Source organism: Quercus lobata, chromosome 6, assembly GCF_001633185.2.
Source record: "Quercus lobata isolate SW786 chromosome 6, ValleyOak3.0 Primary Assembly, whole genome shotgun sequence".
Classification (NCBI taxonomy): Eukaryota; Viridiplantae; Streptophyta; class Magnoliopsida; order Fagales; family Fagaceae; genus Quercus; species Quercus lobata.
Window position 1 is genome coordinate 9670107 of NC_044909.1, and position 26448 is coordinate 9696554.

The following is a 26448-nucleotide window of genomic DNA, read 5'->3' on the forward strand; positions in this document are numbered from 1 at the left end:
AATAACAGTACGACATTGCAAGAAATAAAGGAAACCAATGAATGGGCCAAAGAAATGTAAGACCCATCATCATACAAAGCCCAGCTCTTGAATGGAGCGGGAAAAACAAAGAACAGCCCACATAAGAGGTAAAAAAACACGAACGGCGAGCCTCTAGACCACAGCAGACGAATGGGCAGCAGGCAAGTTTTGGACATATATGGAATGAAGGCACATGCAAGGCTCAGGCACTACCAGCCTGTACCCAGCCAATACAGAGCATGGTGAGGTCGGGGGGTTAGAAGATCAGAGGGCATGGTTTGGTGGTGGGGAGAGGGGAAAATTTATTTTTATGGTTCCGGCTCAGGCCCTTTCGGGGAGGTGTCTTGTTGGGATGGCTTACTACCCAAAAGAGGCAAGCTGAGTTGGAACCATTAGGTGCATGCCATGAGGGATAGGGAGAGAGAAATAACCCAGACCGTGGTAAGAAAGGGTGCCACGGTAGACTAGCAAACAAAATACACTTCCTTGTTTGGTGATGGGAGGACGACACATAGACGGAACAGTGATGGCCGGCCAGTACACCCAGACCAGACAAAGGGAGTTAAGGGTTAAAACAGTAAAATCAGGTCATGGCAGGCACTATAAAAGGAGGGTCTTGCTGTGAACAGAGGGGAGGAACGACGGAACTTGGAGAAGGAAATAGAAAACTTAAAAGAAATAGCAAAGAAAACAAAGTGAGAAGAAAGAAAGAAATAGTGAGAATTAGAAAGGTGGGCATGCACCGGTAGATTAATCCCTTTTCTCCCTCATGAAATCCGACCCTCTGTAAAAAAAAAAAAAACTCGAAAGCATCTACGCAGAAAACCACTCAGGCCCGTTTCCCTCAGGGCTGTTAATCTCTACGACAGGACTCTTTCCTGAGAGATTGACTGCTTTGAGGAGGGACATTCTCCCTTTTGTGGTTCTGCTCCCGTGGATTGAATTTCCGGTTGAATTCCTCTAGTATTCCGATTAACCCATGATTATAAACATTTGATGTTCTCTGATATTCTTTTCCATCTCTTCCGTAAAAAGAAAACAAATAGTATTGTTATTGTAATTGATGTTAAGGGCTATTTGGTCAATTCTCCATTAAAGTGGCTAGATATTTTCTGTTTATTTTATTATTATTATGTTTGCCTGCCACAATTTGTCTGAAACAGTTTCACCTGTCGTGAACATGTCCATGGCAGATTTGGCCTAGTTTGCGCACAAGCCGGACCAACTTAAGCTGAAGCTGGGCCGGTCCCGACTCTCTTATCCAGAAAACTTGGGCTTAGTGTAGCAGGAGGCAGTTCAACACCTCTAGCACAGCCCACCACCTTACAGTAGCCTATAAGAGTTGGGAGGTTTGTAGCAAGCAAAGTCTAGTAAATAAATGGGAACTTCTCTTTTGTATACAAGATATAGGACAACTAGTCCTGCAACTACTACCATCACAAAATGGTGCAGGGTGTTCCAGATAATTAGATCATGGAGGCTAGGAATGATGAACCTTAGGGTCATTGTTGCCATGGATGGAGGTATAGATTTGTTTTTGGTCTTGACAGAATTGAATTAATTTAAGTTTGTTTGGCATGCATTGCGTTGCATTGATTGGCATATGGGTTTTAAGGTTGAGGAGGTATGGGGTATGAATATTGGAGATAGAGCATGACACATAAGGAGAAAGAAAAAGGCTTGAGAAAAATTGAAAGAGAGGAAAATGTATAGGGCATTGAACAACCTTTTGGTGCTTGTTTCGGGAATCAAGTTGTGCATGCAATGGTCTATTTCTTTCCTAATGTGGTTTCTTTGCTAAATGATGGTGGCCAAATTATCTTAACAAACACTCATCCCAATTCCATTTTTGTGCAAATGTGTGACAATTATTAGTGATCACACATAATCTATGAGTTGAGTTTATATATCTTTATGGTTTTGTAAATATGTGGGCACAAGTATATATATGCTTATGGGCTGAATTTGGAATCATGTTGTAACGAAATGGACCCCTAATTTAATTACTTTCATCAGGGCCTAGAGCAAGCACTTCCAGAAATTCTCAAAGGCCTGAGCCAAATTAAGGCCTAAAAGGTAGGGGTTGGTTTATTTTGGGGCATTTTCAATCTAAACCAACCTCGTTCGATTAAAAAATTTCCAATCCCAACCAATCAATTATCATGAAAATAACCAGACCAAACCAACCCATAGGTGAGATTGGATTGAGTTAAACTTCCTATGTTTTCCAAAAAAAAAAAAAGAAAAAAATTATACTTCCCATAATTTAAAAAAAAAAAAAAAAAAAATTCTCAGGTGCGTCAAACTAATAATAAGTAACACGTTTTCATCTAAATTTCTAATTTATCAAACTAGCAAAATAGGAATTACAAGTACTTACTTTTTTCTTCCTCCATCGTCATCCATGAACTTTTTGTATGTCATTCATGGAAGGCAATTGCCAACCCTACAAAACGTCTATGGGAACCTGTATGTCCACATCCCTAGGAACCTTATGTTACATCATTCTTCTTTGATCTAGCATAATATGTAATATTGTTTTTCTAAAATTGCGATTTCCAACTAACTTGTGTTGGCTTTAATTCCGTGCCAAATTTGATTATAATTTCTTCAATCATTTTCCTTGTATGTCGGTGGGTTTATTTGTAAGAGATGAGCGTGAGAGATCGGTGAAGAATCAAGCTTCAAAAGATGAATTAGTACAATTCGCGACTCGTTCGCGAGTAGCTCACAAGAAGCAACTCGTGAAAAGGCCAAGTGTGAAGCACATGACTGGAAGCTGAAGATTCATGCTAGGCTGTCAAGTTCGCGAGTGTTTCGCGAGAAGGGCCATCCCGTGAAGTTCCCAAGAAACATTCTGTTTGGCAAAAAGTTAAGTTGCTTTACCAAATTCTTTACCCACAGTATAAATACCCTCATTACCCACGGATTGTAATGAGTGATTTTTAGAGAGAAAACCCTAGCAAATACACTTGAGAGTTAGAGATTGTTATACTCATAATCATCTACACATTTTCTTGTTGTTTTCCTCGACTCCTACCTCTCCATCTCTAAATCCTTGAGAGGTTGTTAGCCCAAACACTTACCACACCCATTCTGAGTGTTAAGTGAGATTTTAGTGTTGCTAGGAAGTATTGGAAGGAGCCATTTAGTGGTGGATGCAATCAGGCTGAATTGCAAGATCCAGAAAACTAGAGAAGACAAGACTCTGAGAAGTTCGTTGGTAGCAGATGCTTGATGGGCTCAAGTACATGGGGTAGACTAGGCTTGGAGGATTTTTTGTTATTAATGTGCTTAACTTTATTCTCTAGTGGATCGATTTCGACTAGGAAGGTTGCGGAGAGGCCTTTCACCGAGTTCTTCAGTTTCCTCTTCGATAACACGTCTTGGCATTATCTTGTGTTTGCATCTCTCTTTCCTACTCTTTAAGCTTTCTTTTTATTGTTGAATATGGCTTAGGGTAGTGTTATCGGTTCATTGCGCTTATTTACTCTTGTTCCGTACTTAGTTAAAGTTAAAGTTAAAGTAATCTAGCCGTATTTTTTATTTGGGGGTCTGAACAAGCTCTTGTGTTTTAGCATAGATCTGAACTTTCAATTTTGTTGTGTATTTTTTTGAAGATAATTTGGATGGGCTTTTGTGGGCTTCCCTTGTGTGATAAATACAGTGTAGACTCTAAGAACACAAATCTTGTTCCTACTCCAACTATGAAAGGCACTTTAATAATCTTGCCATATCATTAATTAGTTCTAATATTACTAGTTGGGGAGAGAAGACTTTGAGAATACTCTAGTTGAAACCATAATGTAACATATAGGATACTACTTAACAGAAAAATTATTATCTCCCCAAAAACTTTCACATAAATTATGAAATTCTCAGATTGTGTGGATTGGATTGAATGAGTTTATGTTGCATGAGCATATGCAATATTGATCAAAGAAAAAAAAAACTTTGACTAAATTAATGTAATTTGAGAATCTTAAATGATCGCAATCTGGATTCATATGTGGCTAAAAATTTTAAAGTATTAATGCTCAAAGTCACATCTAGCTGTAATTCTTTTGCTGGGTCCAAAGCAATAAAGTATTTTGTATGTAATTCAACAAAGTAATAAATAAATTGGTTTGGGTAATGAAATATTCATTATTATATATGTTGTGAGATTAAAATCTATTTTAGGAAAGTTTTGACACTACTTTTGTGAGAAATGAAAAAAGCTGTCAAAATATTAATTGTTTTTTTTTCCTATAAAAACTTTTTTTAAATGGATTATTAACCAATGCTCTAAGGGCATTTGTTAGCATTTCCCACTCTCTTAACTAATCAAGATTACATGTGTTTCCTCGGATCATATCTGGTTTACTTGTTAAATATTGCTCCTTGCCTATTACGTAAGGCCATTGACAATAGCCCATTTTGAATCCATAGCAGCATGTAAGTGGTTTTACTTATTTACACTGTGAGTTAGTTTTTATAAATTTTTTTAAGTTCATCAAATTCAAAATGAACATGTCCACACTAGCATTGATCTCTTCATGCAGTAGTATTTCTTAGCCAATGCAAATCTGTGACTGTCTGCATGCATATTCCACAACGAATGTCCGCAGCAAAAAGCAACTTCATGTGGCTAGAGCATGTGATTACAGAAAAGAGTTGAAAAAACCAGTTTTATGACTTTTGGAAGTGGTGGAGTTATCAATGACCACGTAAGAAACCAATTAATTTGATCTGTGTACATCTAGCTATAAGCCTCAAATAGAGTTAGAGCTCCAATATTGCTCCAAAAAGGCAATTAAGGGCAGTACAGAACGAGAATTTTTTCAGGGAGTCAGAGATTAAAAAAAGAAAGAAAAAAAAGAACACAAAATTTTTTCAAACAAACCGATCGGAAGGAATCCCCTCTAATCCACTAGCAATTTTTTTTTTTTTGGTTATATTTGATTTTTCAAATCCATTCCCTCAAGGCCTTCTTCAATACTTTCATTCATGACTTCTTATATTCTTCCAATTACATTTTGTACAACTCTTCCTCTCCTCATTTTCACACTTATTCTCCCCCTCTTCTTTTGGACCCAAGCAATATTCTTCCAATAGTTCTTTCTCTTCCATCTTATTTTTCATATAAATTTTTCATGGAAAATGTTTGGCACCAAACATATTAATTTGGAGCTATTTTGCTCTAACTTATTATATGACGGTTAAAGAGACCATTCATGTGTAGTTTTTGTCACATGCTCTTTTAATATATTATGTGGCTTGTTTAAGTAATACACATAGATAGTCTTATAAATTGTCACATAATAAGTTGAAAAAGGTATCTCCAATCAAGCTTGGAACTAAACTTTTCCCACTTTTCGTTACTCTTTTTTGCCCCATTTATATGTCATAAACTCCATTTCTTTAACATTTTAATTGTTTAGGTAGTTTTTTTTAATTGTCTCTAATATTTTATTATTGATCTAATTGTTGCATCACATTTTCTATAAATTTTCTTTTCATTCATCTCATTATGATTTGATAACATAAATAGCAACTGTTGGAAATGTTCGATATAAATTTGATAAAATCCAAAAACTAAAAAAATTGATTAAAGAATAGTATTTTCAGTTTGACTCTATCAAAACTCACAACATTATGTTTTACTCACCAAAACTACAAAAAGAGAAAGAGATCATTTTTACATTATAATCTATTCCTCGTTCTTTTCATTGCATCAACACCAAAACATACAAACATAATTAGCCTTCACTTTCTTAATTTTTCCAAATTCTTATTCTAATAGTTGAAATTGGTAAATTAACTATATATAAAAAAAAAAGAATACAAAAAAATGGCATATTTTCAAACTCAAAAATTTAAGCCTTTTGTATTTTTTTTTTTGATAATGATTAATTTGAAATCTTCCTTTTCATAAAATTAATTCCACAAAGAGAGGGCATGCTTATAGGAACGGAAATTAGAGCTTTTGTCTAACCCATATTTATGGTAGTGTTGAGGTCCTTGAGGCATTGGTGGTCCTAGATGAGTTGATACTTTCAATATAGAAACACTACATATGGGCAAGTTGGCTATTTATATTTTCTGGGCCTCTTGGGACCAATTTAACTTTTGAGAGGAAGTTACTTACAAGTCTCCAAAGTATAGGCTACATACTTTGACTATAAACCCCATTAAAAAAAAAAAAAAAAAAAAAAAAAAAAAAAAAAAACTTAGGGGCTGGTAAGGCCATGGCATTACTTGGTCTCTAGATTAGATTCAAATCTTTGATCCTAAATTGTTGTCAACATGTTTTATATCAATGTATCTACTACTTTGTTGTTATTATTTTCTTATTTTTACATTTAAATAAATTAGTGGGTAATACAATGTAAAGCCCTTGATGTACGAGGGCAAATATAATTAGTTGATTATATTGAGATATTAACGTACTTCTTCAACCCGTTCAATGGGGTGGATCCCAAGGTTACGTCTCTTGTGTTAGGTTCTAAATGTTTAAAACAATTGGCAAATCGTGAACACAAACTTATCTAAATATAGATCTTAGAGTCTATAGGTTTTATTAGACAATGCTCAATGTGATTCAAGTCAAGATTCAAGAACATACAAGCTGCAGGAAGAAGATTTCATAATCTGTCTGGTTCGACTGATCGAAAGACAGGCTTGACCGATCGAAAGTCGTATCTGCAGAATTTTAATTAAGCCCAAACAGCAGTTCAAGCCCATTTAGGATTAGGGTTTCTAATCTACTTCTCCCAGTATATAAAGGAAACCATAAGCACGTTTTTATGTGGCTTTTCAGAGAGAAAAGAGTGTGCCTCTTTTGTATTTAGGGTTTTGAGAGTTTTTTAGAGAGATTAGAGGGCATCTTGTGCCTATGTTGTAGATCTAGGGTTTTGTACCCAAAAGCTCTCTTATGTCTTCTACCGGTGCTATTCCTTGTTAAATCTCAAGATCTGGTATTGTAGAAGTTGCTGCCTTCTCTTGTTATTAAAGGTGTTGATGATCTAAATCTTCAAGGGTGGTCTTGGAGTCACAAACAGGAGAGTTTGTGTTGCTAAACCTTTGAGTGGGATCTCAAAGTCACAAATGGGGGTGTTTGTGTTTTGCAAAGGCCAAAGAAAGAAGGAGTCTGTGGATTCGGAGCTTGCACGTGGTCGTGTCAGTAAGTTCTACTGGTTGGTAGCAATAAGAAGTCGAGCGTGAGGGCTTGTAAGTCTTATTGTATGAACTTCGATTCTTTCTAGTGGATTTGCTTTTTACCTTAAGGATAGCTAGGTTAAATCCTCCCCAGGTTTTTTATCGGTTTGGTTTTCTGGTTGATCATATCATTGTCTTATTTATTTTCCGTTGCTATGCATGATATGATTGTTTGATTGTGATAACCTAGACTTGGAATTTGGACTAAGTAACAACTTGGCTAATTAACTAGGTTAATCCAATTGTGTTTTAAGGGGTCTAAAAACTAACAAGTGGTATCAAAGCGGGTAGCTCTTCTGTTTTAGATCTTTTGATCTAAGAGCTGATCCTTGACCCCTGTTGTCATGGATAATTTGAAGTATTGTTCTGATCATGTTTCTGCTCATGCTTCTGTTGATTTTATTGATGCTTGTGAAACTCTTCGTAAGGAATTATTGAAATCTATGAAAATTGCTAAGAAATTCAAAGAAGAGTTAAAATTGGCTAATCTTGAAAAAGAGGAATTGATTGTTAGATTAGATGAATCTAATAAAAAGAATGAATTTTTGAGAAATCAAATTTCCTCTCAAGATGAGAAGATGAAAAGCTTGGAACAAGAGTTAGATGAATCTAAAGCTAAAATTGAAAGTTTGACTAATACCAAGCCTGCTGTTGATAACAGAAGTGTTTCTGTTTCTCTTAAGCCTAAAACTGAGAAAGTTTATATCCCTCCTTTCAAGATGAATAATAAAGAAAAGGCTTATTTTGCTAGGTTAGACAAAGGTAAAAGTTCGGATGTAGACGCTGAAGTTTCTAAACCTATGTCTAAACCTACTATTAGAGAGCACAATAAATCTGTTTTTGTGCCTACCTGTCACCTTTGTGGTGTTGTTGGTCATATTAGACCAAATTGTTCTTTGTTGAGGCAAAAACCAAAATCTGAGACTAGATTTGCTGTTAGGAATACTGATGTTCCTAAATTTGTTCCTGTCTGCCATTTTTGTGGTGTCCATGGTCACATTCGTCCTAATTGTCATAAATTGAAATTTAAGCATTCAGTGTTTCAATCTAGGATATGTGATGATATTTCTCCTGCTATAAGTCCATATAAATTGTTTCATATTCTTTTGAAAAATTTGAGCTTGTTGGCTTGTGAAAGGAATTTGCAGGATTTCAGTCTTTCTCAGAAGATTGGTGTAATCCCTCAAATACACTCTGCTTCTCATGGATTTTCACCTACAAAGCCGAAGACTCGTGCTATATGGGTGAGAAAAGATTCTCTAAGGTGAGTGTTGCTGACTTGTCCCTGTTTTAATTCTTTCAATTCTTTGTGGACATGTTTTGTTTTTTAGTTTTTTTATTAAAAAAAAAAAAATCGAAAAACATTGAAAAATTTTCAAAAAGACAAAAATATTTTATTTTGAGTCTTGTTTTATTTTTCTTGAGGATTACATGAATTATGATATCTCTCTCTTGATTTAGATCATGCTTGACATTGTGGAGAAACTTGGATAGTATGTGTGCTAAGCCATTTTTGATTTTATGTGACTATGTACTAGTTTGTACATGTACTCAAGGGTTATTTAAGAAATTGATATTTCTTGTTTGTGTACCCTCTATAGCTTAGTTAAGCACTGTCATGCATTGCATTTGCATTGTTCATTTAGCATAATGTGTGTTTTTTGTTTTTGGTCATAAATTTTTTAAAACCAAAAAGATTTTTGTGTTTTGTATTTCACATCTTGGATTTATAATCAAGGATTGGCCATATTATCTTTACATAACAAGTTTATGTACCTTGTTTAGCTTTGATGAGCTTACTTATTGCACTTTACTAGTTGAAGCCTTGTAGTGCATGTTGTGTGGGAAAAATATTTATGTTTTTGATCACTTTGTCTTGATCTTGAAGTCACATGTCTTTGACTATCGGACTTGAACCTTTAGAGAAAGGCATAAATAACCATCTCACCATTGTTCACTAGCCAATCATAAACACCTTAGTCCATATCGCAAGATTGTGTGCTCGAGAAAGTGTAGCACATGCACAAAAAGAACATAAGGTGTAGCCTCGGTTTAATTGCTTAATACTTAAAATTGGTGTGTACTATTAGGCTTGATGCCAAATCACATAATCAAAATTGGTGTGTACATTATCCTGACTTTTTAATAAGCTTCTGCTCAAATAAAATTGGTGTGTATATTATGAGGCATAATCCAAGAAACTTACATGATTGCAAGCTTATGTGGGAGTTATATGATGTAACTCTTTAGGTGATAGTCTCTTTCAAATTCTATGTGATGAATTTTGTAGACATTGTGATTGATTTCTATTTACATATCATCTCACATGTATTTCAAGTTTTTCCTAGTTGCACACACTACACAAGTTACTCTTTGTTAAACTTGGTACATTATATTGTGTGTGATCTTGTTTTGGCCATCTAAGATTAAAGTTCCTTGATTTTGATGCAAAATGTGCTTATTGTTTGCGTTTTTGAGACAAATTGGTTGAAAAACTTGTTTTTGGAAGATCTGGGTTGAATTCAAGTTTTTTTTGAAAAACTTTTAATCTCATACTCATGCATTTCATTCATGAAATATTGTGCTTTGAGGAGTTTCTGCATTAAGTTGCTTTGTTTTTTCAAAAATTTGATTTTTCCATGCATCATTTATGTTTAGGATTCACATGCATTGTACTATTTTTTGTATCCATCTTACAGTTTTGCAGTCATATCTCTCATTGTTTTCACACATAACATGCATATACTTTGCTAAATTGGGTACTCAACTTGATTTAAAAATTGATTAATTAATTTTTGAGTTATGTACTTTCTAGTATATGCTATTTTTATGTGTGAACTGTAGAAAATATTTTTCTTAAGAGATATGATGGATAATCAATGTGCAAATATTTTCTCTACTCATGCAACTGTTTATGGGTCACATAGTGCCATGTTTGCATTTTATTGAAAGAGAGAATATTTTTCTTCATGTGTATCCTGAACTTAGTTTTTTTTTAAACTTGGTTTGTGTCTTTTTCTTTATCCCCAACCCCTTTATTTTTCCCCAAAAGTGTTTTTCCCAAAACTGTTTTTCCCAAACCTTGTTTTGTTTTTCCTATTTTTATAGGGGGAGAAATTTTTTTTTTTCAACCTTTGTGGTTCTTAGGGGGAGTTGTTGCACTTCATAAGGGGAGTTGTCTCTATTTTCTCTTACTCCGTTGCGTATGTTTTCTATCTACTTTCTGATTAGGTAGTCTTTGTCAATACGTGACAAAAAGGGGGAGACATAGATGACCTGTTTGTTTTGTTTAGGGGGAGAATATAAAAACTTTTTGATGTATCTAACTTAGGGGGAGAGTTAGAATTTACTTTTATTTTGTATATTCTGTTTCATATTATTGTTTATATGTCTTTCTTTCCACACATGCGGTGATGTGTTTGTTGAGTGTTTCAGGAAAGACAGGTGCATTCTGATCAAGACCTTCTACCTCTTATTGGCAACTTCTAGGTTAGGAGTTTTAGATTGGGATTTGTGATGTAATTGGGCATTTTATTGTATTGGGTTGTTCTTGTATTTGAGCATTTCACTTTGTATGAAAGTTTTGTCACGAATTGCCAAAGGGGGAGTTTGTTAGGTTCTAAATGTTTAGAACAATTGACAAATCGTGAACACAAACTTATCTAAATATAGATCTTAGAGTCTATAGGTTTCATTAGACAATGCTCAATGTGATTCAAGTCAAGATTCAAGAACATACAAGCTGCAGGAAAAAGATTTCATAATCTGTCTGGTTCGACTGATCGAAAGACAGGCTCGACCGATCGAAAGTCGTATCTGCAGAATTTTAATTAAGCCCAAATAGCAGTTCAAGCCCATTTAGGATTAGGGTTTCTAATCTACTTCTCCCAGTATATAAAGGAAACCCTAAGCACATTTTTATGTGGTTTTTCAGAGAGAAAAGAGTGTACCTCTTTTGTATTTAGGGTTTTGAGAGTTTTTTAGAGAGATTAGAGTGCATCTTGTGCCTCTTTTGTAGATCTAGGGTTTTGTACCCAAAAGCTCTCTTATGTCTTCTACCGGTGCTATTCCTTGTTGAATCTCAAGATCTGGTATTGTAGAAATTGCTACCTTCTCTTGTCATCAAAGGTGTTGATGATCTAAACCTTCAAGGGCGGTCTTGGAGTCACAAACAGGGGAGTTTGTGTTGCTAAACCTTTGAGTGGGATCTCAAAGTCACAAACGGGGGTGTTTGTGTTTTGCAAAGGCCAAAGAAAGAAGGAGTCTGTGGATTCGGAGCTTGCACGTGGTCGTGTCAGTAAGTTCTACTGATTGGTAGCAATAAGAAGTCGAGCGTGGGGGCTTGTAAGTCTTATTGTATGAACTTCGATTCTTTCTAGTGGATTTGCTTTTTTACCTCGAGGATAGCTAGGTTAAATCCTCCCCAGGTTTTTTACCGGTTTGGTTTTCCTGGGTGATCATATCATTGTCTTATTTATTTTCCGCTGCTATGCATGATATGATTGTTTGATTGTGATAACCTAGACTTGGAATTTGGACTAAGTAACAACTTGGCTAATTAACTAGGTTAATCCAATTGTGTTTTAAGGGGTCTAAAAACTAACATCTTGCAATCAAATATTTTATATTCTAGATAGTTCGTTTTTATTTGAAACTATTTTTAATTATAAATGTTTACAAGAAAATATCAATTTTAATATAAAACTTATGAAATAGAGATAAATTTGTTATTTGAATCTCAAATAGGATTTTTTGATAAATTTTTACTCATCATAAAAAATATAGCACAAGATTTTAATGAAATTCTCACACGTCAACAAAAAATTCATAAAAAATATATATTTTTATTCACTTATTTTATATAATTAAAGATAGTAAAATAATATTAACAAACTTCCACATAACATTTTGTCTTTAATTGCATTAAATGGCTCAATATATAAATATATTTGTTATATTAGTTAATATAGAATTTCAAGTGACTCACTATTATTATGAAGGTTGGTATAATATATATATATATATATATATGTAATTTGTAATTAATTTGTGCATAACATGAACATGAACTAATGAACATGCTACCAATTTAAATATGAAAGAAAGAAAGAAATTCCACTTAAATTTATTGCACTAAGCCTCAAACTATATCAAGCTGCCTGCTAGTAGGTGTAACCCCACAAAGTTCGAATCCATGGTGAAGGTGAACTTCATGTCATACAACATGAGAGTATTATCTCTCTTGACTTGCACAGAGAGCTCTAGCTTCATGATTTATGTCAGAAAAATCGGCTACAATTTGGCCACACTTATCTTATAAAATGGTTGAATGGCCGGCATTTCTATTGCAAGCCAGTTTCGACTATCGATAGAGCAATACACTGTGATTGAGAAATGGCCTTGAAATTAGTTCTCTTTGTTACCGTAATGGTTGCTGCATTGGCACTTCCAATAGCTAAAGGCACTAGTGTTGTGGTTGAGGTCCAGCCGTCTTTTGTGCCTTGCAGTTTAGGAGCGAATGTTACTGCCACCCCACCTTTCCCAAGTAAGTTTGCTCATAATTTGTTACAGTTAGTCCAATGCACCATGACTACACACATTAGTCTCAGCTAATAAGGTACTTCAATCTCACCATTGTTTTGTTATGTTTACTTCTAGATGCTCAAGTACAACTGTGGTGTGGAGCTAGAAATGTGGTTGCTAGTACAACAACCAATGCCAGTGGAGTATTTTCATTTTCCTTGGATTCTACACAACTTTCTCTCTTACCAACAGTACCCTTGAATCTTTGCAATCTAGTGGTTACAACACCCCTCTCCACCTGCAACTCCACGCTTCCTCCTGTGGGAATCTTGGAATCGCGCATACAGTTCATTAGAAGTAGTGTTTTGGGGCTTCGTACTGTTCTCACTTTTGGGCCAGTTGGGTTCCGTTACAGTTCCTCAACTTGAGGAATTGAAGAGTATTTACATGAATAAGGTCAATTGAACCAATGATATAGTATTTTACTTTCCGACTCTTTAATAATGTTATGAAGATTGTCATCCAATCTGTAAACTCCTTTCCTAATGAAGGAGTACTCCTATTGCTATATATAACTAATAAAGCCTCTAATGTCCTTCAAATGAATATGGACTTGGTTGTGGATTTCGTTTGACTTGTATATGATAATGAAGGCTATGTTAATTGGCAAAAAGCCTTTTTGATGGTGTTTGTTTTGGTATTATTGTATGAAGGATGTAAAAGTTTAATTTCAAAACTTATTTTAACCGGAAAGAATTATAGCGTTTAGAATATTTGGTAAACTACGGGGTTAAGTGTTGGAATATTTTTATAAAAATCATAATATTTTATATTTATTATTATTTTTAACTATTTGTTTTGAGTTGGCTGCCTAGTAAACGTTAGTGGCTAACGTTTTTCTATTATTCAATCTTAATTCATTGCTTTAAACCATCATCTTTAATTGGTTGAGTTTGGACAATTTTTATGTTACCGTTGGCATTGATATATTATGATTCAATATAATTACTATTTACTGTCCATTTTAAAGATAATTATAACAACAATAAAGTAAATTTAAAACCCAAATAAACTTGATCTTTATTCTATGTTTCTTCAGCCAATATGAATATGCAGCCAACATGTCCGATTTTAGATGAGAAAATCAATTTTCTTGTGGGCACCATTTTCATGTAAAAAAGAAAACTTCCTACATTTTTGCTGAATCAAAATTCGAATCTCATGAAAATAAGATATCCTTCGATATACTATATTTTTGGGTAAAAGAAAAGCTATTCTACAAGCGGTGTAGGCTTGTAAGGATAATCAACAAGGTAGTTGAGTTGTTGTATCGTGAGGGCGGCACGCACAATGTTATTAGTCTACTACATTGGAAATGGGAATGACAACGAGTTGGGTTCGGGCTAGGTTTCTTTATACCCGAACCCGCTCCACAGGCTTGTACTCATTACCTGAACTTGGCAAGTTTAATAAACGAGTTTTTTTTTTGTTAGGACATATGTGTTTCACTTGTTAGGAACATATGTCACTACTTTATGTAATTGGCTTATCCTTTGACAAAACGCACTTTACTTATATTTTTGTAGATTTAGGATGTGTTTAAATACTTCAAGAAACCGTTTTTCAAGATCAAGTGTTGAAGCCTTCAAGTCTGTCCAAGAAAAGAAGTTGATAGTGCAAATTCATTAAAGCTTGACAGCTACATCTATCGAGCTTAAGAAAGCTGTTCAAAAACTGGTGTGCTCGACACCTGCTCGACAACTACTCGACACCTCCTATTTGTCGAGGTTTAAGAATTTCAGAATTCAAATATGATTTTCTTGGGATCTGTGAATATGTCTTTGGGCTTTCTTTTCTCCTAACCCTAGACATATGAAAGGATTTTTTTAAGGGCCATCAAACAGTTCACAAGTTGCACAAGCATTGAGCAAATTCTGTTAAAGCAAATTGTGACCGGAGACAAAGTTCTTGCCCTAGTTCATCTTTTTCTCTTGAAGAAGTTGCCGTGTATGTGGATGAATTGAAGAACTTTGCAACCAACAATCTTCTTAGTTGGTGATTGAAGTCGCGTACTGGGATCTGCGCAATTGGTTAGTCACGTACTTGGGAGTCATGCATCAGAAAGGGGAACTGTCACTACAGGATAAGTCCAATTGGGTATTGGGGTAAAGGTTGAACTGTAGGTTGGTAAGGTATTTGGGATTCCTTTACTTGTAACTGCTTGTTGTGATAATAGTGGAGTTTCGGGAGTGGTGACTTGAAAATCACCTGGTGGGGTTTTTGCCGTTAGGTTTTCCCCATTCGTAAATAAATCACCGTGTTATTTATTTTTCCGCTGCATAATTAGTTTATTAGTGATTTGTTTGTGCTACCATGTTTTCTCATGATAAATTGATTAATTAATAACTTGGATAATTAATTAATTAATTTCTATCACAAGGGGTCATTCAGTTTGTGGCCTATCAAGTGGTATCAGAGCAAGAACACTCTGATTAGGGTTTAATCTTTGCTGTGTTGATTCATTGACCCCTGTTTGTTATGTATAGAGGACAGTCATTAATCATACCTCCTTTATTTGATGGCACTAACTACGCATATTAGAAAGTACGCATGAGAGCTTTCTTGTAGTTTTCAGATGAGAAAGTGTGGCAAGCTGTGGAGAAAGACTGGACTAAGCTTACAAAAGCGCCAGCCAACTGGGATGATGCCTAGATTAAGGTGGCAAACTTCAACAAAAGAGCATTGAATGCGTTATTCAGTGCAGTCTCCAATAAGGAGTTTAAGAAGATATCCTCAACTGAAACTGCCAAGGAGGCTTGAACCATCCTCTAGACAACTTATGAAGGTACAAAGGCTGTAAAAGATTCAAAGTTTCAGAGGCTCACTACAAGCTTTGAAGAGATAAAAATAGAGGAGGATGAGTCATTTGATGAGTTCTATGCCAAGCTAAAGGACATAGTGAACTCAGCCTTCAATCTTTGGGAAACCATTCCTGAACCCAAGATTGTAAGGAAGGTGCTCAGATCTTTACATGAGAGATTTCATGCCAAGATCACGGTAATAGAGGAATCAAAGGATATTGATAAGATTCCTTTGACTGAGTTGGTTGGAAACTTGTAGACCTACGAGCTAGGGTTGAAAAGGATTGGCAAGACAGGTAAAGGCAAGAGCATGGCACTGAAGGCCAAGAGTAGTGAGACAGATAAGTCTTCTAATGATGAAGATTCCAAGATAAAGTCCTACATCACCAGGCAGTTCAAGAAGTTTATGAAGAACGTAAATGGAAAGGGTTTCGACAAGGACCGCAGGCAATCTAGTTCTTCTCAGTTTAAAGGCCAAGACAAAGGAAAGAAGGATGCTAAGGAAGGTGGTCAGTACACTGTTCCCGCAGGATCTAAGTGCTTTGGCTGTCAAGGCTTCGATCACATGAAGAATGAGTGTCCTACATATCTCAAGAGCATTGGGAAAAACAAGGTACTTGCTGTTACCCTAAGTGACACCGAGCCTGAGGATGATTCCGACAATGAGGATGACGGAATCTTAAATGCCTTTACGGCCACTATTAATCCTACTGATGGGATTGTTGAAAATGTGGTTGAAGAAGAGGAATTGGTGGAATCTAAGTTTGAGAAGATGGATGATCAAGATGACATTCATACAGCCTACGAAAAACTATACAAGCTTTCTGAGAAGCATGAGAAACTGTATAGGCTAACCACCAAGAAACTCAGTGATGTGGAACTTGACCGCAAGGAGCTTTCCACAAAATTTGATGAGGCTAATCAGACCATTGGAGCACTAAGGTTTGAAAACAATTTCTTGGCTAAGAAGACCAAGAAGCTTGAAGCAGAGCTGTGTCAAGTCAGAGCTCAACTGGAAAGGACTTCAAGCACAAAGCTAGATGAGATGCCAAGCATTCAGAAATCTGCTTCGGATTAAACAGGCTTAGGGTATGGTCTCTCTTCCACTAATATTGCTACTTCTAGTACTACTGTTTTTGTTCCCCCTGCTAATAATGTTAAAATTGGGAACAATGAGATTAAAACTAAATTAGCTAGTGAGAACATAAATAAGGGTAAATGTATCTTAGGAGTACCCCCCAAACTTGAGAAGAAAGATGTTAAAAACTCTAGGGTTAAGAAGGCTAACTCTCAAAAGCCTAAACAAAAGAAGTAGCATCTCTGTCATCACTCTGGAGTTGCCGGTCATACTCGACCAAATTGCTACAAGTGGCTTGCCATTCAACAGAACAACTGCATGATAGCTTTTGGGAACCAGAATCAGCTTCAATCCTCTCTTGCTCCCCTTGGAAATCTTCTCAAAGCCCTTATGTTCCTTTCGAACTTGAACGGTTTTTCCTCCTCACCGCTGGTTCAAGGGTTTAATCAAAGGAAATGTTCTTCCAGGGTGTGGAAGGAAAAGGGCTCCAAGTGATTTTGTCACTTTTCTCTCTCTTTTCTCTTTTTTTTTTTTTTTTTTTTTTTTTTGGGTGCATTACTTATGTGTTTTTCTTTCAAGTTTTGACTCAGTCTATTTTTTATGCTTTGGTTGTTTAATATGTTTTTGTTTGATTATTTTTCAGTTTTGCTTTGTTTTGTTTTTCATATAAAAATTTAAAAAAAATTGAAAAATCAGAAAAAAAAAATACAAAAACAGTGTGTTTTGTGTACATTGGTACTTGTGTACCTTGGATGGCCATTGAAACAAAGTCTTCTAAACTTTATATCATTTGTAGCTTAGATGAGCATCTTTATGCACAACTAAGCAAGTGAGCTTTGTGGCTCTTGTTAGTGATGAGTAAATTAAGTTATCTCTTGTACTTAACACTCGTATCACTTTTTGATGGGAAGGATTAAAAAATCCTGAGAGAAAGGCATTAATAATCATCTCACCATTGTTGCCCGCCAATCATAATGTGACACCTGTATGTTTCGGCATAGCAAAAGTGCAGTGTCAATGACATTTGTGTGTTTAGGCATGGCAAAATTGGAATGTCAAATATCATTGAGTATTTCTTCTCTCTCTAATATGCCCATGCATGATATGCTTAAAAGAAAAATATGCATAAGAAAATCAAAAGCAAAAAGATAAAAAAATGCTTTAAAAATGATTGCAAGCGTGTATTCTAGGAGATGTGGGAGTTATAGGATGTACCTCAAAAGTGATAATCCCCATCAAGTAGTTATGATTCTGTGTGAGTTAAAATGATTTTCTCATATCTCAAATCGTCATAACTTGTATACACATATGCAATCTTGCGATTTTTTTCACACACAACACGTAATATTCTTTGCTATTCTTGATACATGTGCAGGTTCAATGTGATTTGGCCATCACAAGGTTTTACATGTGTTAATGTATGCTCACTAAACTGTCTTGACTTGTTTTTGAAATATAAAATTGGTTAGATTTGTTTAGTGTGTGTGTGTGTTTTTGAGGATCCATGTGCTTAAAATTTTTAATTGAGAGATGATTTTGAGATCTTAATATGTTGATTGGATCATTAGTTGAGTTGCATGTTGGATTGCATTCATATCTGTGTTTTTCACATCTCGAAAAACTGGTTTTATAAGCTTGCTCGACACCTCCTCGATACCTTGCTGTCTGTCGAGCTTCTTCAACTTTTTCTTATCGCAATCCCGACTGCTCCTCGACACCTGCTGGATCGATCGAAATTGCTTTTGCCTCCTTAATAGCTTTTCGACATCTGCTGGATCGATTGAGATTGCTTCTGCCTCCTCGATAGCTTCTCGACATCTGGTGGATCGATCGAGATTCTGATCAGGTATCTGCTGTTTTGTTCCTCGATACCTCCTCGATACCTGTATCTGTCGACGACCATTTTCTCGACACCTTCCTCGACAGATGTCTCGAAACTTCCCGACACCTTCATCTGTCGAGATTTACTGGTACACTATTTAAGCTCCCTGTGCAATATGGAACTCATTTCGCTCGATCTCTCTCTCGATACTTCTCTGATCTCTCTCCCAAACTCTCTCATCTCACTCCAATAATTGTTCCTCAAGGTTTCTTCAAGCTTTTTCAAGTATTTCTTCACTTGGTAAGCTTCTGATCCTTTCACATCATGCATTTCATGTTTTGAAACCTAGGTTTTGGGGTTTTTTTGAAATTTTTTTGGGGTTTTTCAAAATTGATGTGTTTTTATTGAAATTTTGGGATGGGTTTTCACTTAAATGAGTTCAAAACCTCATACATTGCATCACATTAGCATTATAATGGTATTGTCATGCATTTAGATGTGTGCTATCTGTTTGTGTGCTGATAGGTTTGGATTGGGCTGAGCTCATGATGAAGTTTCTTTTGCATGTCACATGTTCATGCATTTCCCATGCATACGTACTCTCTTTTCAATATAATTGTTATATTTGAAATTGCTTGGGAATTTTCTGATTGTCTTTCTTTTTCTCTCTCTCTTTCTGTTTACGTTAGCAGTGTCTATGGCACATCGGCGTAAATCCTCTCCAGCCCGAAACCCTCTTCGTTCCGGAGCTTCTTTATCCCCTGATCTTACTTTATCTCATATTCGGTTCCATGATGATGATGCCTTCAAGGAATTTTCGGAGAACTTTTCTAGACGAGGCATTCATTCGGAATGCCAAGTCATTCTGTCGGACTTTGCCGACGCCGACCTTCCCTCTGTCATTCACAGTAGGGGATGGGAGTCATTGTGTGACGTCCCGATCACTTGTCCTCTCATGCTTATCCAGGAGTTTTACTCCAACATGCACGGGATTGATCGTTCAGTACCTTTTTTCTTTACTCGCGTTCGAGGTACGCGCATTCCTATCACACCGCAACTTGTTGCGGATGTGCTTCAGGTCCCTAGGATAGAGTTTCCTGACTATCCTAGTTGTGAGCGTCTGAGGACTGTGTCCAGGGATGAGCTCATGTCTACTTTCTGTGAGCGCCCTTCTGTTTGGGGTGAGCGTTAATTTACACCATGTCGACCTTTTGCTAAAGGTCCTAAATTCATGAACATGGTGATGACCTTTGTTTTGCATCCACTCTCTCACTATAACTCCATTATAGAGCCTCGTGCTCGATTTTTGTTATCTCTTCTTGAGCATCTTACTATAGATTTCCCTTCTCATTTCATTCTTTTTATTATAGATGTTCATCTAGATTCGGCATCCCGTGATAAGCTCATCTTTTCTTCCGCTATCATAAGGATCTTATGCCATTTTTCCGTTCCTTTTCCCTCTTCCGACCATTTCACCATCATGTGTGCCATAGATTATGCTACTGTTAAACATAGCGAGGCCCAGTTTCGGTTGCGGCAGTCGGATTCAGCTGCTCCTCCCTCCCGTTCAGCTCCATCCTGTTTTGCTCCATCCACATCCGCTCCTCCCTCTTCTTTGGGCGACGTGACTATAGGAGACATCATGGCGCAACTTCAGCGCATGGATGCTCCCCTAGATACACTTTCTACGGAGTTGTATCAGGTGAACGTTCGTGTCGATCGTATTACACAGCGATAGGCGTCCATGGGTGGTTTTGCTCCTGAGGCTACTCCTTCACCACCTTCTCATGTGGCTTCTGATTTTGAGGATGAGGATGAAGATGATGGTGATGACGATGATGCTTCGGATGATGCTGATGGAGATGCTAGCTCTACCGATGAGATGTCTACTTGACACTCTTTCCCTTTGTCATTCGTAACAAAAAGGGAGAGTAGTTTTGGATATGAGAGTAGTCATTCTTAAGGGGAGAGTTAGTATAGGACATTTTTGTTAGGGGGAGTGTTGATATGTTTTGAGGGATGTAGTGAGGATAGTATGTGTCTTTTCTTTTCTTTCTTTTTAGATACATTATTCTTGTACATGAGGTCTTGTGACCATTTATTGACATACATTGTACTTTACGTGACCATTTATTGACATACATTGTACTTTACTCCTATTTATATTGATGTATGTTTTTCTTTCACCTACCCCTTCATGTGTTGTTTCTTTTCTCCCTTTATACACATGCTTCTTATTACTTGTATGCAATCTATTATTTCTGTTTCACACAAAGATGCCTTGATGAGTTTTGTTTAAAGTGTTTCAGAAATACAGGTTGTCAAAGTCTACTTGCCATAAACTCTCTTCTTGCAAATTTTTTCAAGAGTTTGTGTTAGGATAGATTTTATTGTATTCAACAAGTGAATATGAGTTGAGTGATTTATGACTTCTCTCATATGTTCATTTGTTTGTTGTGGTTTTGTCAAGGATTTCCAAAGGGGAAGATTGTTAGGACATATGTGTTTCACTTGTTAGGAATATATGTCACTACATTATGTAATTGGCTTATCCTTTGACAAAATGCACTTTACTTGTATTTGGGTAGATTTAGGATGTGTTTAAATACTTCAAGAAACCATGTTTCAAGATCAAGGGTTGAAGCCTTCAAGTTCGTCCAAGAAAACAAGTTGATAGTGCAAATTCATTAAAGCTCGACAGCTGGCTTGACAGCTGCATCTATTGAGTTTAACAAAGCTATTCAAAACTGGTGTGCTCGACACCTGCTCGACACCTCTTATTTGCCGAGGTTTAAGAATTTCAGAATTCAAATATGATTTTCTTGGGATCCGTGAATATGTCTTTGGGCTTTCTTTTCTCCTAACCCTAGACATATAAAAGGAATGTTTTAAGGGCTGTCAAACAGTTCACAAGTTGCACAAGCATTGAGCAAATTCTGTTCAAGCAAATTTTGACCGGAGACGAAGTTCTTTTCCTAGTTCATCTCTTTCCCTTGAAGAAGTTGCTATGTATGTTCACCGTAGGGTTTTGTGACTAAGTATTTTCTTGATCTTCATCGTGTGGATGAACTGAATAACTTTGCAACCAACAACCTACTTAGTTGGTGATTGAAGTCGCGTATTGGGATCCGCGCAATTGGTTAGTCACGTACTTGGGAGTCGTGTAAGGTTGAATTTAATCAACCATGTGTTGGCTTTATTCCGTGACATATTTTCTTGTAATACAACACTTAGAAACCCTGTATTTAGGTGGGAATCATGTAAGGGTAGTGTGTTGAAGAAATGCTCAAGACTGTGCAGTGAAGCAGGGACTCGCGGCTGGATCTCGCGAGTGACTCGCGGCTGCAAGCCGCCAAAAGCAGCACACGTGCAGAGCATGTAGGGGAGTTGAACAATCATGCCAGCTGGAGCACTACAGGACAAAAATCCAGACTGGCCACTCAGTTAGCTCGCGGCTTGAACTCGCGACTCAGTCAAGTCGCCAGCCAGCCCTGTTTTGGAAAAACTGACTCTTCGCATTCCATTCTCACACCAGTATAAATACCCCTTATTCCCACAAAATATGCGTGGCCATTCAGAAAGAAAAACCCTAAGAGAGGTTTCTTTAAAACACCCACCCAATTAGAGAGAGCTACTCATTCTTAGAGAGAAATCTTTGTAGTCTCTTCTCATTCCCTTTTTATTGTCATACCTATTGAGAGGAGATTTCTATTCAAATACTACACACACCCATTTAGAGTGTTGAGTGTTTTTGGAGCTTTGGGAAGTATTGGAAGATGCCAAGGATGGCGGATGCTATGGTCAAGTAGCGGAATCCGGTAAGCTAGAAAAGAAAAAGGTTCGGCGCAACCTCATTGGAGCAAGAAGCTTGGAGGGCTTAGGTACATCGGGTAGATTAGGCTTGGAGGGTCTATTGCTGTTCATGTATCCCAACTACATTTTCTAGTGGATTATTGACCGCTTGGAGAGCGGCGGAGAGGTTTTATGTCGAGGGCTTCAGTTTCCTCTTTGATAACACATCGTGTGTTGTCCTTGTGTTTGCATCTCTTTTCCCTTTATCTTTGCCTTTTATTTTCTGCTGTGGATGTGATTTTAATTGGCTTAGATTGTTTACCAATTCTGTATTAAGCTTTTGTTCATGTTCTGCACATTAATTGTTTGATATAAACCTTGAATTGGTAATTTGTAATTTGGGGGTCTAAACGTTCAAGGGTGTTTATACACATATTTGAACTTTCAAGTCGTGCATCAGAAAAGAGAACTGTCACTACAGAACAAGTCCAATTGGGTATTGGGATAAGGGTTCAACTGTAGGTTGGTAAGGTACTTGAGATTCCTTTACTTGTAACCGCTTGTTGTGATAATAGTGGAGTTTCGGGAGTGGTGACAAGAAAATCACCCGGTGGGGTTTTTGCCGTTAGGTTTTCCCCATTCGTAAACAAATCACCGTGTTATTTATTTTTCTGCTGCATAATTAGTTTATTGGTGATTTGTTTGTGTTACCACGTTTTTGCATGATAAATTGATTAATTAATAACTTGGCTAATTAATTAATTAATTTATATCACAAGGGGTCATTCAGTTTGTGGCCTATCATTTTTTTTTTGTTTTTTTGTTTTTTAATTTTTCTTTCAGGCCCCAAACCCGCCTTGTCTAGCTAGGTTAGATTTGAGCAAAATCTGCGGCCATATAAAAGAAAAAGATGGAATTGAAGCCTATACCGTGGCTCAAGCAAAAAAAAAAAAAAAATTCGTATTTTCTCATATTCAAATTTGAGTAGCAAGCATGATTTTGCGATGGAGGAGTCACTGATTAGCAAAAACTTGAACAAATAATTGCTAAAAAAAGAGAAAAGCAATCCAAAAAATAGAGAAGAAAATTAATGCATGAGTTGAAAATAGAAAGTATAAGTGGTGTTTGGAGAAAAGGAAAATGTGAGAGAAAAGAATGGTGGAGGGCCGGCAGTGAGATCGAGCGATGGTTGGTAGTGATAGAGCTTGAGGGTGAATGAGATTGAGTTACAATGGGAGAGGAAAGTGAGGGAAATTGGATGGGGCGATTGAGTGAAATGAGAGGGTGAGGGTAGGGTTTATAAGTTTATATATATATATATATATGGTTTTTTGGTAATTTTAGTTTTAATCAGGTTGGGGTTGGGTTCGGGTCCTAGTTCAGAGCGGGTTTCACAAAAACTTGGACCTGTTTCGGGTTTTATTTTAAAAATTCAAACCCTACACTATTGTTTTGTGGGTCGGGTAAAACCCGTCCCCTTAAGGTTGAGTTGGGCCAGATACCCATAGGTCGGGTACTTTTTGCCATACGTAACCGGAAACCCCATAGACGATGTGTATCGTTTGAAGATAGTGACATAGTCCATGCCTCAACTCTACCATTGTTTTGTTATGTTTACTTTTAGATGCTCTAGTACAACTGCAATATGGAGTTGGAAATGTGGCTGCTAGTGCAACAACCAATAGCGCTAGAATATTTTCAATTCCCCTGAATCCTCACAAGTTCTTCGCCAAGCACTATTGAGTAAGTACAATCTAGTGGTTAACACTCCCCTTTCCAGCTGTAACGCCAATCTTCAATCTGTGGAAAGCTTGGCCTCGCCCTTACAGTACGTCGGAAACACTGTTCTTGGGAGAGATTTTCTAATTGGTACTCGAGCAAGCGAAGGAGGAATGCAAGTTTCCTTACTGAATCCCGATTTTTCTAAGATTTTGAACTGCAAAGCAATGTAGTCAAGTTCCATGTTATTAAGAAAGACAGCCTCTAGGAACATTGACTTGGGTAGCCTATAAGAGTTGGGAGGTTTGTAGCAAGCAAAGTCTAGTAAATAAATGGGGACTTCTCTTTTGTATAAAAGATATAGGACAACTAGTCCTGCAACTACTACCATCACAAAATGGTGTAAGGTGTTCTAGATAATTAGGTCATGGAGGCTAGGAATGATGAGTCTTAGGGACATTGTTGCCATGGATGGAGGTATAGATTTATTTTTGTTCTTGATAGAATTGAATTAATTTAAGTTTGTTTGGCATGCATTGTGTTGCATTGATTAGCATATGGGTATCAAGGTTGAGGAGGTATGGGGTATGAATATTGGAGATAGAGCATGACACATGAGGAGAAAGAAAACGGCTTGTGGAAAATTGAAAGAGACGAATATGTATAGGGCATTGAACATCCTTTTGGTGCTTGTTTCAGGAATCAAGTTGTGCACGCAATGGTCTATTTCTTTCCTAATGCGGTTTCTTTGCTAAATGATGGTGGCCAAATTATCTGAACAAACACTCATCCCAATTACATTTTTGTGCAAATGTGTGACAATTATTAGTGATCACACATAATCTATGAGTTGAGTTTATATATCTTTATGGTTTTGTAAATATGTGGGCACAAGTATATATATGCTTATGGGCTGAATTTGGAATCATGTTGTAACGAAATGGTCCCCTAATTTAATTACTTTCATCAGGGCCTGAAGCAAGCACTTCCAGAAATTCTCAAAGGCTCAAGCCAAATTAAGGCCTAAAAGGTAGGGGTTGGTTTATTTTGGGGCATTTTCAATCTAAACGAACCTCATTCGATTAAAAAATTGCCAATCCCAACCAATCAATTATCATGAAAATAACCGGACCAAACCAACCCATAGGTGAGATTGGTTTGAGCTAAACTTCCTATGTTTTCCAAAAATAAATAATTAAACTTCCCGTAAATTTTTTTTTAATTTTTAATTTTTAAAATTCTCAGGTGCGTCAAACTAATAATAAGTAACAACTTTTCATCCAAATTTCTAATTCATCAAACTAGCCAAATAGGAATTACATGTACTTACTTTTTTCTTCCTCTATCGTCATCCATGAACTTTTTGTATGTCATTCATGGAAGGCAATTGCCAACCATACAACACGTCTATGGCAACCCGTATGTCCACATCCCCGAGAACATTATGTTACATCATTCTTCTTTGATCTAGCATAATATGTAATATTATTTTTGTAAAGTTGTGATTTCCAACTAACTTGTGTTGGCTTTAATTCCGTGCCAAATTTGATTGTAATTTCTACAATCATTTTCCCTGTATGTAGGTGGGTTTATTTGTAGGGGATGAACGTGAGAGATCGGTGAAGAATCAAGGTTCAAAAGATGAATTAGTACAATTCGCGACTAGTTCGCGAGTAGCTCACAAGAAGCAATTCGTGAAAAGGCCAAGTGTGAAGCACATGACTGGAAGATGAAGAGTCATGCCAGGCTATCAAGTTCACGAGTTTTTCGCGAGAAGGGCCATCCCGCGAAGTTCCCAAGAAACATTCTGTTTGGCAAAAAGTTAAGTTGCTTTACCAAATTCTTTACCCACACTATAAATACCCTTATTACCCATGGATTGTAATGAGTTATTTTTAGAGAGAAAACCCTAGCAAATACACTTGAGAGTTAGAGATTGTTATACCCATAATTATCTGCACATTTTCTTGTTGTTTTCCTCAACTCCTACCTCTCCATCTCTAGATCCTTGAGAGCTTGTTAGCCCAAACACTTAGCACACCCATTCTGAGTGTTAAGTGAGATTTTGGTGTTGCTAGGAAGTATTAGAAGGAGCCATTTAGTGGTGGCTATAATCGGGCTGAATTGTAAGATCCGGAAAGCTAGAGAAGACAAGACTCCGAGAAGTTCATTGGTAGCAGAAGCTTGATGGGCTCAAGTACATGGGGAAGACTAGGCTTAGAGGGTCTTTTGTTATTCGTGTGCTCAACTTTATTCTCTAGTGGATCCATTTCGACTATGAAGGTCGCGGAGAGGTTTTTCGTCGAGTTCTTCGGTTTCCTCTTCGATAACACATCATGGTGTTATCTTGTGTTTGCATCTCTCTTCCCTACTCTTTAAGCTTTCTTTTTATTGGTGAATATGACTTTGGGTAGTGTTATCGGTTCATTGCG

General features: G+C 36.7%; 1 protein-coding gene across 1 annotated transcript; it reads left to right on the top strand.

Annotated features, from left to right (window-relative positions):
- The first annotated feature begins 12574 nt into the window (after positions 1–12574).
- Positions 12575–13371, top strand: LOC115950853 (phylloplanin-like). Its single transcript, XM_031068116.1, has 2 exons — positions 12575–12766; positions 12880–13371. The coding sequence occupies exons 1-2, from the start codon at positions 12616–12618 to the stop codon at positions 13170–13172; spliced, it is 444 nt and encodes a 147-aa protein (XP_030923976.1). The 5' UTR covers positions 12575–12615; the 3' UTR covers positions 13173–13371.
- The last annotated feature ends 13077 nt before the right edge of the window (positions 13372–26448 follow it).